Consider the following 13,259-nt stretch of genomic DNA (forward strand, 5'->3'; position numbering starts at 1 on the left):
GGCATAGCCGCATAGTGTTTTACTCAAATGTAAAATTATAAAATGCCAGTTAAGCAGAAAGTAGCAGTTTTTAAGAAAAAATAAATAACATGCGCAGTTTTAGAGTTAGACTGCTGTATGACTGAATTGTGCACGTTGTATAATCGTGTAATCTTGGTGACGCAGTGTTTGCTTCCCGATAACCTTGGGGATTCTACTCACTTCCGTTTTTGTAATGTTTTTCCGGTTTCGTCGTTCCGTGTTGCAGCTAGTGGGGCTCTAGGTTGCAATCGCCGTGTAAGTGAAAAATTTATCTGGGCAACGAGGTGGCTCGTCGACATTTTTCTCGTGGTGTCGAGGACTGAGGGGCGCGCATACCACGATGGGGTCGCAGATGGTGCTAACGGCACTGTTCCGATTGGGAGGATTCGGTGCGAGACAAATCGGCTACCGAGCCGCCGATGCTCATCGGGACCAGTTATGTCAGCGCCTGGCCAGCCAAGCCGCTCTTCGACGTCATTTCTCCGCTCGATACTCATCTTTGCGGAAGGACGACGCATTGGACTCAAAATTGGAAAGCAGTCAATCTTCTAAGAAGCCCCTGATGGAACCAGATGACGAAACTCGATCTATCTTGAATGACATTTGGCGCGACTTCGAGTGTGTACCGCCAAAGCCGAGCCCTGCCGAAGGAGGTAGCAGCGGTAGCAGTTCAGGGCCTGCTGCCGTGCCGAAAGGAGACGTTCCAAAAGAAAAGGCAACGGATGGCCCTCGAATCCAAAGTTTGCTGCATTCCGCCCGAGCCGATGCCAAAAAGCTGTTCGCTGACGAAGACTCGTCCATAATCCTGGATTCTACCGAAGAGCAAAGCGCATTGTTGGGTGCACAGTTAGATGTGGACTACATTCCTCAAAACATCAAAGTTGACCCATTGGAAGGCTTCAATTTGAAGCGTGAGTGCAATTTTTATTTGAATGTTTCAGCACTGAAATTATTTCTTTTGTTTAATGCAAAGCCTAGTAGGTACTGATTTTGTTGGCGTGTTGTGTCCATTTTTTGCTTGCGTATATCTGGCGTGCAAGCGTTAAGTAGCGTGCGGCATGCATGTTGTGCACGTTACAAATGTATGTATGTACTCTACAGTCAAGCCGGAATTAGACGCGGACAGCGCATGTGAACGAAACAAAATATTTTACCTGTGTACTTTCAGTTGCAGTGTACTAGCGTAGGGCCTACCGAAGTACTTACATACATATTCAAAAAACGGTGTAAGGGATTATCTGGCTACAAAATAGAAAAGTACGCTACATGCTTGTTCGCGTTTCATTCCGGCCTCACTGTGCGTACGTCTTCCGTTGTTTTCGGCCTAGAATTTCAGCATGAGGTGTACTAAGTGCAAGACTGGCCCTTCCCGCTGTTGTTGTTGCCTTGGTGGCATGGCACATGCCCACGTCGGAGGATAGGCCAGGGTTCAGTGAGGAGAGCCAAAAGAAGGTAAATTAGTGCCAAGCTAATGATTTAACTTTGGGTAAGAATTCAGAGGAATTAAAGATGGAACTATAAATTAAAAAGAAATAAGAAAAACAATAAAAAATGAATTGGAAAAAAAATAAACGGGCCTAAAGATTAGAGAATTGAATACAAGAAAAATTGCTTTTATTTTTTTCTTCCTCTTTCCTTTTGTCATTTTCATAGGTGGCAAGACCGGTGTATTTGAAGTTGAAGAGCTGGTTGACATTCTGCGAGAAGAAAAGCTGACTGACATTGCTGTTATCACGGTTCCAAAGGAAATGACCTATGCCGACTATTTGGTTTTGGCGACGGCAGTCTCACCACGTCAGGCTCGAGGAGTGACAGAATTTTTGCGAAAATTGGTATGCGAGTTTACTGGCTATGTTCGATGCATAATTGTGTTGTGTGGGAAGTGTACAGTGGCCAATGAATGAAATGCGATAATGCTTGGTAAGGCTGCGCGAATAAGACAGAACGGGAGACAAAAACGAAACCGACACCACAGGGATGGTGACGTTTACGTTTCTATGTCTCGTGTCCTGTCTTATTCGCGCAGTTCTACCTTTTATTGAAACAAACCAACTAGCCTGCAAAAACGTCCTAATAATGCTTGGCTTTGGATAAACGTTCCTATGCTTGTCTAGAGCACTCAAACTGTGGATTGTGTTGGCGTCGTTTACGAGTGGCCTGCGATACCATTTCGTGCATGAGTTGTCGCGTAAATTGTGGTTTACTTCTCATGCCTCAAAAACGTATATAGAGCCCAGCAAGCAGTGGTTAATGTCACCATTTCACATTAAGGTGTGCTGTCTAGTGTTGTGGGATGCTCAAACATGTGGAGGTGTCACAAGTGCTGTTGTTGCTTTTATTAGAGGTCTTCCCTTCAGTGCAAATGCTTCTGCAGGCATCGTGTAGAGCCATATTCACGAAGGAATATTTTGTTTCATTCATTAGCAAAAGCACATTTACTAGCTTGGTTTACTGGCTCCAGAATTATGACAGCATTAAAGCAGAATGGAAAGTTGGGCGAGTTGGAAGCTGTTCGTGGTGAAAATGGGGGCGCAAACAAAACGGAGAGGTGCACGTCCTATTGTCTTCTTTCTTTGTCTTCATTTTGTTTGCGCCCCCATTTTCATCATGAACAGCATTAAAGCATACAGGTGAGGGTTCAAAAGTCATATTTATGGGTGATTCCACGAAAGATCAAACTGCCTAAATATTTCAGATTTTTAATATTCATGATTATTTTATATATTATGTAGACATTATTCAATAGGCCAACAGCGAATTTCGTTTTTGAAAATGCTAATGTTTGAAGAGAAAAAAAATTATAAACGACGCTGTGGTAGAGGCATTGTTATTGCACACAGCTCAATTCAGCAACTTTGCAGCGACGTAAGAATCGAGGTATGGAAGCCATGATGGACATATTTAGCATGCTGAAAGTACAGGTGAGAAAGAATATGTCTGGCTTATTTCCGCCATTGTGAGGAAACTGTCACTAGAAAAAATGTTCGAAAAGGACACTAGCCTCAAATGATGCTATTTTCAAGGATTTGTTCCCTCGCAAATATAAAGCACGTCTCCTTCAAATTTGCAGCATATATAAGTGTCTACATGCTAAAGAAGTGCACCCACTTTAATTGTTATAAAATTTAGGGAAACACAAGAAATATTGCCTTAAATATGTCATTTTTTAATATAGTAGTGTTTTTCAAAAATCGGTGGGAAAAAAAACCCCATCCCCAATTTTTCTGAAAACTTTTGAAACAAGTCTCTAGAACGAGGCAAAAAAAAAGTGTGAAAGAACATGTTGCGTTATTTTGTTTCCAACAGCGGTATCCAAGCCCAAACCTGTAGCTTCTTAAGAATCAGCGGGAGCGCCTAAATGAAGGGGTGGAAGCAGCAAACACTCCCTCCGCTGCTCTAAATTTTCCCCAAATACGAAGACTGAGACCTTTTCTGCCAAGAGGGAGTATACCTAATCACATTTTTATGGACAAACAGCAATCTGTGACATAAGCAGGATTCGGTGCAGCCGCTATCCTTGAGTGCTAGTAACACCTGACTGCTACCCATTGGAATGCAAGTAAACAAAAGCTTTCAATGTAATCTTCTGGCTGCACAGTGCCTCTATGATTGTCTTTCGTTAAAAAAAAAAGCTGACTACGTCCTAGAAAGAAACGTGGAAGTGTACAACTTCATTTCAAAGCCTGTGTATTTTTTAAGCATCGCAATTTGTGCTTGTCAGAGATGTTTTAAAAATCCACATTCTGTACTAGGCTCTTATTGTCTTTTATTAACGAAGGAGGACTTCATTTACTCATTTTAGAGTCTCTCTAATAGGCAGAAGCTTAAAGAAAATAGTAAATAAGTTGAGGGAATGCCTACTCCAGCATAGCTATCACAGCCTTAAACAAACCAAAATAGTGAACAGTGGCTAAAAAAGAAACCAAAATGTATTTTTAAATCAAACGCCAATTAGAAAAGAAAATTAGCCACAGTATGCCTGGAGTGGAAGGACAAAGCGAGGGCCTGGGGTCACGCATGGCTTTATAGATGCACTATGCAGTCAGAAAATTACATTAAAAACTTTTCTTCACACGCATTCCTAAGGGCCGCACCCCTAGCTGTTATCCATACCTGGTGATATCGGCGCCACCGAGTCCTGCTTACATCACAGATCGGTATTTGTCTATAAAAATGTCATTAGGCATGCTCTCTCTTGACAGAAAAGATGCGTTTAGGGGTTTGGGGAAAATTTAGAGCAGCGGAAAGTGTGTTTGCTGCTTCTGCCCCTTCCTTTAGGCACTCCTCCCGATGCTGGGGAAGGAAGCTACAGGTTTGAGCTTTGATAACATTGTCACATGTTCTTTCAAACTCTGTTTTGCCTCTTTCTCGAGACTTGTTTCAGAAGTTTTAAGAAAAATTAGGGATGAGGTTTTTTTTCCTTTGATTTTTTTAAAAACACTGCTGTACTAAAAGATGCCAAATTTATAGGAATGTTTGTTACGCTTCCTTACATTTTATAACAATGAAAGTCAGTACACTTCTTTAGCACATAGACACTTACGTATGCTGCAGATTTAAAGGAGATGCGCTTTATATTTGAGGGAAAAATAATTCCTAAAAATAGCCTTATTTGAGACTTGTCCTTCTCAAAATTTTTTTTAGTAAGCAATAGCTTCCTCACAATGGCAGAAATAAGACTGATATATTCTCTCTCACCTGTACATTTAGCACACAAAATATATCCATTATGGCTTTCATGTTTCGATTCTTACGTCATTGCAAAGTTGCCAAATTGAGCTGTATGCGAAAACGATGCCTCTGCCGTGATGTTGTTTATAATATTTTTCTCCTAAAATATTAGCATTTTAACAAAGCGAAATCTACTGTTGGCCCATTTAATAATGTGTGCATAATACATAAAATAATCAAGAATATTAAAAATCTGAAATGTTTGGGCAGTTTGATCTCTCGTGGAATCACCAAATTGACTGTACTGGCACCCTTAGGACATCATTACAACATTAAAAAATAACAGCAAAATCAACGGATTTGTTACAAAACAAGAAGCAAAATATGAGCAGTAGCAGTACCATGCAGAAAAACAGTGAAACTTCATAATGACAATAGTACTAAAATTATAAAAAAAAAAACGTCAGTTTTGAAATAGAAAGACCTTCAGCTAGTTCTTGAAAACGTGTAAAAATGGAAATGGCATTATGTTCCAAAATTAAATGGCTGCAAAAGATGACATCGTTTTTCTGTAATTAGTATGGACTTTTGGATGTAGAAAATTGTTTATAGCTGCAAGTCTAGTGGAGTTGTAGTTAGTCAACAAGGTGTGATTGATAAATTGGATATGTATGATGTGATTTAATACTGAAAGAATGTGATCCCTAGGTAATACTGAAAAAGGTTGTGGACTGATAGGATGTTCTGATCATGTAACAAGGAATGAGCATTAGTAGAGAAAGCTGCGCATGATAACTTTGGTGCCCTGGTTTTGTCAACGTTGTACAGACAGTAAGTGGCAGTAGTATTTCCCCTTGCTGCAGTAATCAACGCAACTGTGTACTAATGCATTACACAAGTATGTTACGAGGAAAATATGGGTGAGCTTTAATTAGTGCTCTAAAGCATTAAAATGTCGAACGCAATTTTTTTTTCCCCAGATGAGCGATGTGGATGCTGGAGTAATTCTAGAACAAAGATTTAAATCTAGTGTGCGGGAAAAGACTTTGACTAGTTTTAACTACCATAAATTTGGTTTTAGTGGGATTTATGATTTACCGATCATCGAAACACCATTTCATTAGCAAGATAATGCTATGGTAGCATCATTGGCTTATAAAAATAGTGTGGGTTGGATCAATATAGTCAAGAGGATCATTAATATATAATATGGACAGTAAAGGTCGCATGTCGAGACAAGAGGCACACCTTGATGAACAGTTCTACCTTGTGAGACAGTTACACTAATATTTGTTTACGATCATGCAAATAGCTTTTCGAGAAGGCGTGACACAGCACCTTTAATGCTATAAAGATCGAGCTTTAAGTGAAATAAAATTATAATCATGTCAAAAGCTTTACAAAATCTAAACATAGAACCATTAAAACCACCATTATCGATACGATGCTGAATAAAATCCGTCTTAACTGCTGGATCAGAAACCAAACTGAAAGGGGCTAACTATATTAAATTTATTTAGATATTTGTCCTAACGATTGACTACCAATTTCTTGATTTTACTGAGAGATGATAAAATTGATATGGGTCAATGAGAAATTAATCGCCCATCTCCTTTCTCAAAGACCCGAATAACTTTTGCTGTTTTAAGGCAAGCGGGAAAAACCCCAACTTTAAGGATACGATCAGCAATATTACAAAATTGTCCAGAAACAAGGTGAGCTACATGTTTCAGGTATCAAGAGTGTATTTCATCAAGTCCAGGACTAGTGTGTTGAAGGTTAATGATTTACAATTCTAATTTGTGATGGGAGAAAACTTGGGGGCCTTCTTGTCCACATTCTTAAAGAAGAAAATGCGATAGCATTTAGGTTGCCTGCTATGGTGTCAACAGTGAGTGTCTAATGTTGCACTGCAACTGAGCTACCATCCCCGGCCACTCCTCGACCACATGCTGCCACAGCAGGTCGGAGAGGTGGTGGGATGGAGTACTGACCACATACACATATGACAAATTTTTTAATGTTCACAGTACACATGTAGTTCAGCCATTTCTGTGCAGTTGTCTCTGTCCAAGTAAATTTCAATTTTGGGGGGTCTCTCGACCAATCATTATTTTAATTGCCACGATGGGCAGGTTGCTCGCAAACCAGTAGCCAGGTTGCCATCTGCTATGGTGGGCAGGTTCTGATGATGTCGCAAGGTCACGAGACTTCTCTCGACCAATCAGCAAATTTCACGACAGAGAAGCCATAAATTTTTGTGAGACGACAACCCAAGTGCTGTCACATTGTAAGGAAAAATGAGTGATTTGCATGTTGCATATTAATTTCTGAGGTGAATGGAAGGCGATTTTGAGATGCAGAAAAGATTTTTTTTTTTTGAGGAAAGGCAATGGCACAGTCTCACATATCTCGGTGGACACCTGAACCGTGCCGTAAGGGAAGGGAGGAAGGTGGGAGTGAAAAAGAGAGAAAGAGGTGCCATATTGGAGGTCTCCGGAATAATTTCGACCACCTGGGGGTTTTTAATGTGCATCGACATCGCACAGCACACGGGCACCTTTTTGCATTCCGCCTCCATCGAAGCGCGGCCGCCGCAGTCGGGTTCGAACCTGGGTACACCGGCTCAGTAGACGAGCGCCTTAACCACTGAGCCACCGTGGCGGGTGTTTCACTAAAAGCATTCGTAATGATTGTGAGCTGACTATAAATAGTAGTATTGCAGTTTATTTCTGTAAGGGGAGTAATTGTAAAGCGAGAATTGAGGAATTGACTAATTAGTTTTCATTGTTTCTGGTATTATTAGCATCTTTATATAGTCCCTGCTCATAATGTCCTTTTTGCATGTTTTAGTAGGTAAATATTTAGAACAGTAGAGTGCCTTTTGTAGCACAAAGCTAAAGCAGCATTAAAAGGCTATCTGTTTTTTTTTTTTTTTGTATAAATCTTCTTTTCGGTGCATGCTTACTTAGTAAACTGTTGGTCAGCCAAGGATTAGTGAGGAATTTAATTCTTTTTACATTTTACTCATGTTGTACTCTCAGATACACATATAGAAAAAAAGGCACAAAAACTTTCTATTGCTTGCTTTAAATCATCCAACGAGAAGCATGCGACCAGGGTGTGTTTCTGATAGTACCGATACATTCTGATTTGTTAAGTATAGAGCTGTAGGAAAATGAGCACAATAGAGCTTCACTGTGTGTGATGGAAATAGCAAAATTATCTTTGTCTTTATGGAGATGGGAGCTTTGTCAATCCACATGCACTGCTTTTTTTTTCCTATTTTCTCAGCCATTGTACATGACAGGAATAAAACTGGACTGAACTGAATGTCAATTCTATGACCCCTGATAGGGGTGAAGGCAAGATATTGGTTGGGGCATGGTCAATTAATGAGCTTCCATCAGAAGGGCACCTAGTTGGAATATTATTAATAGATTCATAGCCAAATCCACTAAAACAATCGGTATAGGAAATATTGGTTGTATTATCAACATCCAGTAGGAATGTTAATATCGCTTACGATTAAAACGCTCATGTTTTTGAAAGAAGTTTTTTTTTTTAATGTGGCATTGATAGCCAGCAGAAACTCGGGGATTGACGACAATGGGGAGCAGTAGAAAGAAAGCCTATAGCAGGTCAACGCTGTCAGTACCAGCCAACCTGGAAAGCAAATGCACAGATGAGCAAAGAAAGTTGGGCGAGTTGGTATATATTCATGATTTACAACAGCGCACCAAACACGGACAAAAGGGAGACTAGGCAAAACAAGCACTGACTTCAACTGAACTTTATTACAGTTCAGTTGATGTTTCGCCGCAAATGCTGCCAGAAAGTGCGAGAATGAAACTTTCCTTTTTTGTGGTGCATAGCAGAAAGCAGCATAGAAGAATGGTTTGCTTGTGCTTCTCATGGGAATGGAGGAACTGCTTTGATCTATTGTCAGTGCTTCTTTAACCGTTTCACCGCCACTCCCAAGATAACTCGGGCTACCACATATGCACACCCCCTGCCGCTCCCGATAATACTCGTGTAAAAAAAAAAAAAACGATGCAGACATGTAGCGCCATCTATGGAGAGACGCTATAAACTCATAGATCTTGTAGGGTAAATTTTACACAACAGATAGCGCGCGTGTTTCCACATCCAAGTCGCTTTGTTTTGGTTTCCGCACAGGAGCCATGTGAGGCAATGTGCCACACTCATCCCCGCTTTGACAGACGAAGAAATTCAAAACTGCTTGTGAATTCGGAGTCCAATGATAATGAGAACGAGGAAGGAGCCCACCTAAGTGCCTTGTCGAGTGATGTCAGCGATGAAGTCCCCCTTCCACCGAAAAATCCGCGTAAGAAGAGGAAATCCGACAGGCACGATTGGTGCTGGAAGATTTGATTCAGTACAACTAATATCTATAAGATTATCCTGAATAAACATGCCTACATGCCCTGCAGAGCATTTTAGTGCGTTACTAGCAAAAAATTTCCAGGAAACTAACATGCAAAAAAACCCGGCAGGGTGTGTGCAGCTGTGAGTAAAAAAACCTGGCAGTGAAAGGGTTAAACATCTGCAGTGACTGGTCCCATTTCCCATTCGCAGTCCCTTCTTGGCACCTTGAAACACAGAAAGAAGCAGCACTGTGCTGCTGAGTGCAACAAGTGTTATCGATATAGCTCATAAATGTTCTCCTTGTTTTGATATTAGATATGTACTGTCACATTCATTCAGCCACTGTTGCTCCTGTACAGGCAAAAGTATTATGTTAGCAGTGTGCCTTGAGTGCTAAAGTCAAGTAAAATGTGCATTAAATAGAACTTTTACATAAGCATAGATTGCAACAGCTCAAAGTGCTGCTTCCCACTCCTCTCACTGAGCAAAAAGCTTCCTACAGGAAAGCCAAGTGCCATTTGATTTTTAGCGATTCTGTGAACAAGGGAGCTGCAGTGCTCTCGAAAACGTCACTTTTTCACGCTGAACTGGTTAGTGACATTTGAATGCATAATACATATTTGCAGTATATGTTGTCTGCAGTGTTGATACAGTTTCACCTCATAACTTTGACATGTCATATTTCTATGAAGAACTATGTTGAAAGCTTGTGCAGTAATTCTGCTCATCGTGGAAGACAACTTTGCGCGCAGTGGAACATGTTTTTGACAAATTTCTTCTTTTGTAGTTTGGTTCTTCCGACACTGATTCGGCATGCTGTTTTTTTTTTCTGCTGTAATGCTGCATGTTGTATACAAGCGTTGTAAATAGGCACCTTTGCGGAAAAAAATTTCCTCATTCCGACACGAAAGGTGCCGTCAATGTCACTGTGCAAAACAAAGTAGGGCTAAGTTATTGAAACTTTTTTTTTATGTGGCATTTTCTTTGTGCCAGTTTGTTGCAGAATAATTAATATTTTTTATTTTTTTGCTCTGCGATGGTAACTTGTGAATTTTATCAACCTTAAGTATGTCTTTTTTTTTTTTTTACTTTTGCAGTACAAGCGCAAGAAGGATAGCACGGACCCCACCCTGTTCATTGAAGGAGAGCAAACTGCAGACTGGAAAGTTCTCGATATGGGGAATGTGGTGCTTCATGTCTTTTTGCCAGAAGCACGCAGGCATTATGATGTGGAGACCTTGTGGACTGTGGGAAGCGCCTATGACGATCTTACACACACAAAGGATGACCCTGTATACAATCTGTTGCAGCAGCAGATCCAGCTTTTGCAAGAGGTACAGCCCAAAGACCTTGAGAATCGTTTTGCCATGCAGCAGTCTTGATTTATTCGGTGACAAATTCACAGGCATGGTTTTTATTGTTTTATATAGCCATGGTATAAGTGCAACCCACAAAGCAGTGGGACATCCCATAGATGTTGAGAGTGCAGCTCCAGATAAATCTGGCGAACTGTTAAACAGAATGATTAATGCTGCTCGTGGCTGGATACTAAGCTGTTTTATGAACGAAATGCTGTACGGACAGAGCGACTAGGTGTTTTGTGTCCTGTCATGACTGAACATTAAAAATTCGTTATTTCTGTTTCCACCTGAATGTTCAAGCTCTACCTTTCAGCAGTGTCTGTGCACAGTGCTAGCAGTTTTGAGACACTCTAGACTGCATTTTAATGCGTTGGCAGTGGCAAAGTGGAGGGAGGGAAATCCCCCCTGCACTTGTAGGAGAGAGGCCGGAAGGTGACTGCCATGGAAAGAACTCCCCTCCCCCCCCCCCCCCCCAAAAAAACACAACAACAACTGTAAAATTGATGACGTCTAATGTTGACAAAATGATTCATCAAAAATGAAAAGGACTGAGAATGATTCTGCAAAGTTGAGCAAAGAAATACATGGCCAAGTGTATGAGATATGAATAGAAGCAATTAAAAGCAATGAGAAGACCTAATGCTAACACATTATTGCATAATAATAATTAAACACCCCCAATTACTCTTAGTTTTGCTCAGTAACCAGAGGCCAAGTTCATTAACCCCCTAGTGGATTTGGACAAGCCAGGCTCATCGTAAGCCAACTGTCATTGCATTTATGGCTCCTGATGAGTACAGCTTGCCATGTGTTTTCTGGCATGCTGTGTTCGGTTTAAGGGAGGAAGAGGGTTTTAAAATTTTTTCTATTAATGGAAGTCGCAACTATGAAACTTTTCAGGGCACATTATTTCTATGTGTCGACTCCATAAAGCAGCGTAAAGAGTGGCAGACCACCCATGCTGTCCCTTCATGTATCAACAGACCCTTACTTTTCCCTTCCTTAACAACCACATTCCTCAACAAACGTCCTTCAGTCATTATTATGTGTCGACTCCAAATATGTAATTTTATGCAAAACAAATCGTTGCGCACTTATGTAATATTTTCGGCTACTTTTTGCCGAGAGCTTACAAAAAATTTTGTTCAGGACAACTCGCTAAAACGCGTGCCATTGGTTTCTCTTGACATCAGGGAATGCAACAAGGGTAAAATTATTACCCTGCATATTGTAGGCGTTGAGTTATTGGGAACCTGCGCTGAAATTTGCCGTGTCAATTTGAGCGCCATAAAATACAGCCTAGCGAGAGGAGCAAGCAGTTTTTGGTGCGCACTCAATGCTGAGCAGCTACGTCGAGAGAAGCCAGGCAATGAATGATATCAGCCAAACGCGGGCCTCTAATCGTTCAGAATGTACTCTCTCGTTTGTAGCGGCCAAAGTGGCTGACGGCAGCAGTTTTCAGCCACCGAATGGAACAGCTGCAGTGCCACCTGGGCAGTGCAGGTTTCCAATAGGGCTTTGAAATTGTCTCATCAGAAAAGGGGTACGAACTTTTCTTCTCGTTTCTGAAGTGGTAGCTTCAAAACCCTATAACTGAACTTTTATGATAGGCAGGATGACAATTTTACCCTTGTTGCATTCCTCAATGTCGAGAAACTAACAGCATGCATTTTAGCAAGTTCCTTGCAGCAAACTTTCTTGAAAGCTCTCAGCAAAAAGTTACCTAACATATTAAGGACTTAACTTGCATAAAACTAAGCTACATATTTGGAATCAGCACGCAAAATACATATTCCCTGAAGATTTCTTACTTGCGACTTCATTAATAAAAAAATTAAAAAATTTCTCAGACACTCTTCCTTGCTAATAGAGCTTGTCCTAAGCATTTTTTTGGTTTGCCAACAGATGGCAGTGTGGGTATTAAATGGCTACTTTGGTGCTATTTTCTAAAAATGGACACCTCGAGGTGTCCATTAGTGAATTAAGTAGTCCTTCAGAAAATACAACCTTGGTGCGCAGTTATTTAACTTGCACATTTAAAAAATAATGGTGCGAAGCGCCTCCTCTATGCCAGATCATGTTGCATTTCTTCAAGTGAACCAGCTGTAATTCACTCATCTTGAACACAGCAGCTGGTATTTTTGGTTAATAATATACCTTGCTACACATCTTGCCATATGCCTGTCAGAGGCAGTATAACAGTAGTTGCCGCTGCAGTTTAAGCACTGCTGGTATGGATGTTCGACGTATATTGTATACATATAGATTGTATATTAATGATACAAGTATTCCATTTGGAAGCAAGAAGTAGAGGATCAGAAACTGGAAATATTTTTGTTGAGCATTACAAAGACGTACTAGCTGCTCTGTTTTTGTACTTTCTTTTTCGGGTGCAGAGACCAGTGCTTGTAGTACCCAGATATTTTCTGTCCACAGCACTGAAGTAAACGCTAAACAAAATCAAACAAGCACTTAAAAAATCAAAGCGATATAAAACAACTGATGGCAAGGGATGACTTGGGTACTGCTGACAAGCCTCCAGGACGCACAAGCAACAACCAAATCCGATAACTGTTATTAGCTAGTGGCTTTAGACCAAATTTGTGGAGTGGAAAATCGGACATGCATGCTGCAATGTTGGTTCGATTTATGAGGTTTAGTGTCCCAAAGCGACTCTGGCCATGAGGGAGGGCTCGGATAATTTAGGCCGCATCGCACAGTACACGGGCCTCTAGCATTTCGCCTCCATCAAAATGCAGCCATTGTGGCCGGTATCAAACCCGCATATTTCGGGTCAGCAGCTGAACACGCCATGCT

At 40.8% G+C, this 13,259-nt stretch overlaps 1 protein-coding gene across 1 annotated transcript; it reads left to right on the forward strand.

Moving 5' to 3' along the window:
- Positions 1 to 188: 188 nt before the first annotated feature.
- RsfS312 (ribosomal silencing factor RsfS-like protein, 312) lies at positions 189 to 10,728 on the forward strand. The gene is made up of 3 exons (XM_089579238.1): positions 189 to 932; positions 1,675 to 1,853; positions 10,179 to 10,728. Exons 1-3 carry the CDS (start codon positions 362 to 364, stop codon positions 10,461 to 10,463), a joined length of 1,035 nt encoding a protein of 344 aa, XP_089435364.1. The 5' UTR covers positions 189 to 361; the 3' UTR covers positions 10,464 to 10,728.
- Positions 10,729 to 13,259: the final 2,531 nt, after the last annotated feature.

Source organism: Amblyomma mixtum, chromosome 3 (assembly GCF_055824585.1).
Source record: "Amblyomma mixtum isolate Tamu chromosome 3, ASM5582458v1, whole genome shotgun sequence".
Lineage (NCBI taxonomy): Eukaryota > Metazoa > Arthropoda > Arachnida > Ixodida > Ixodidae > Amblyomma > Amblyomma mixtum.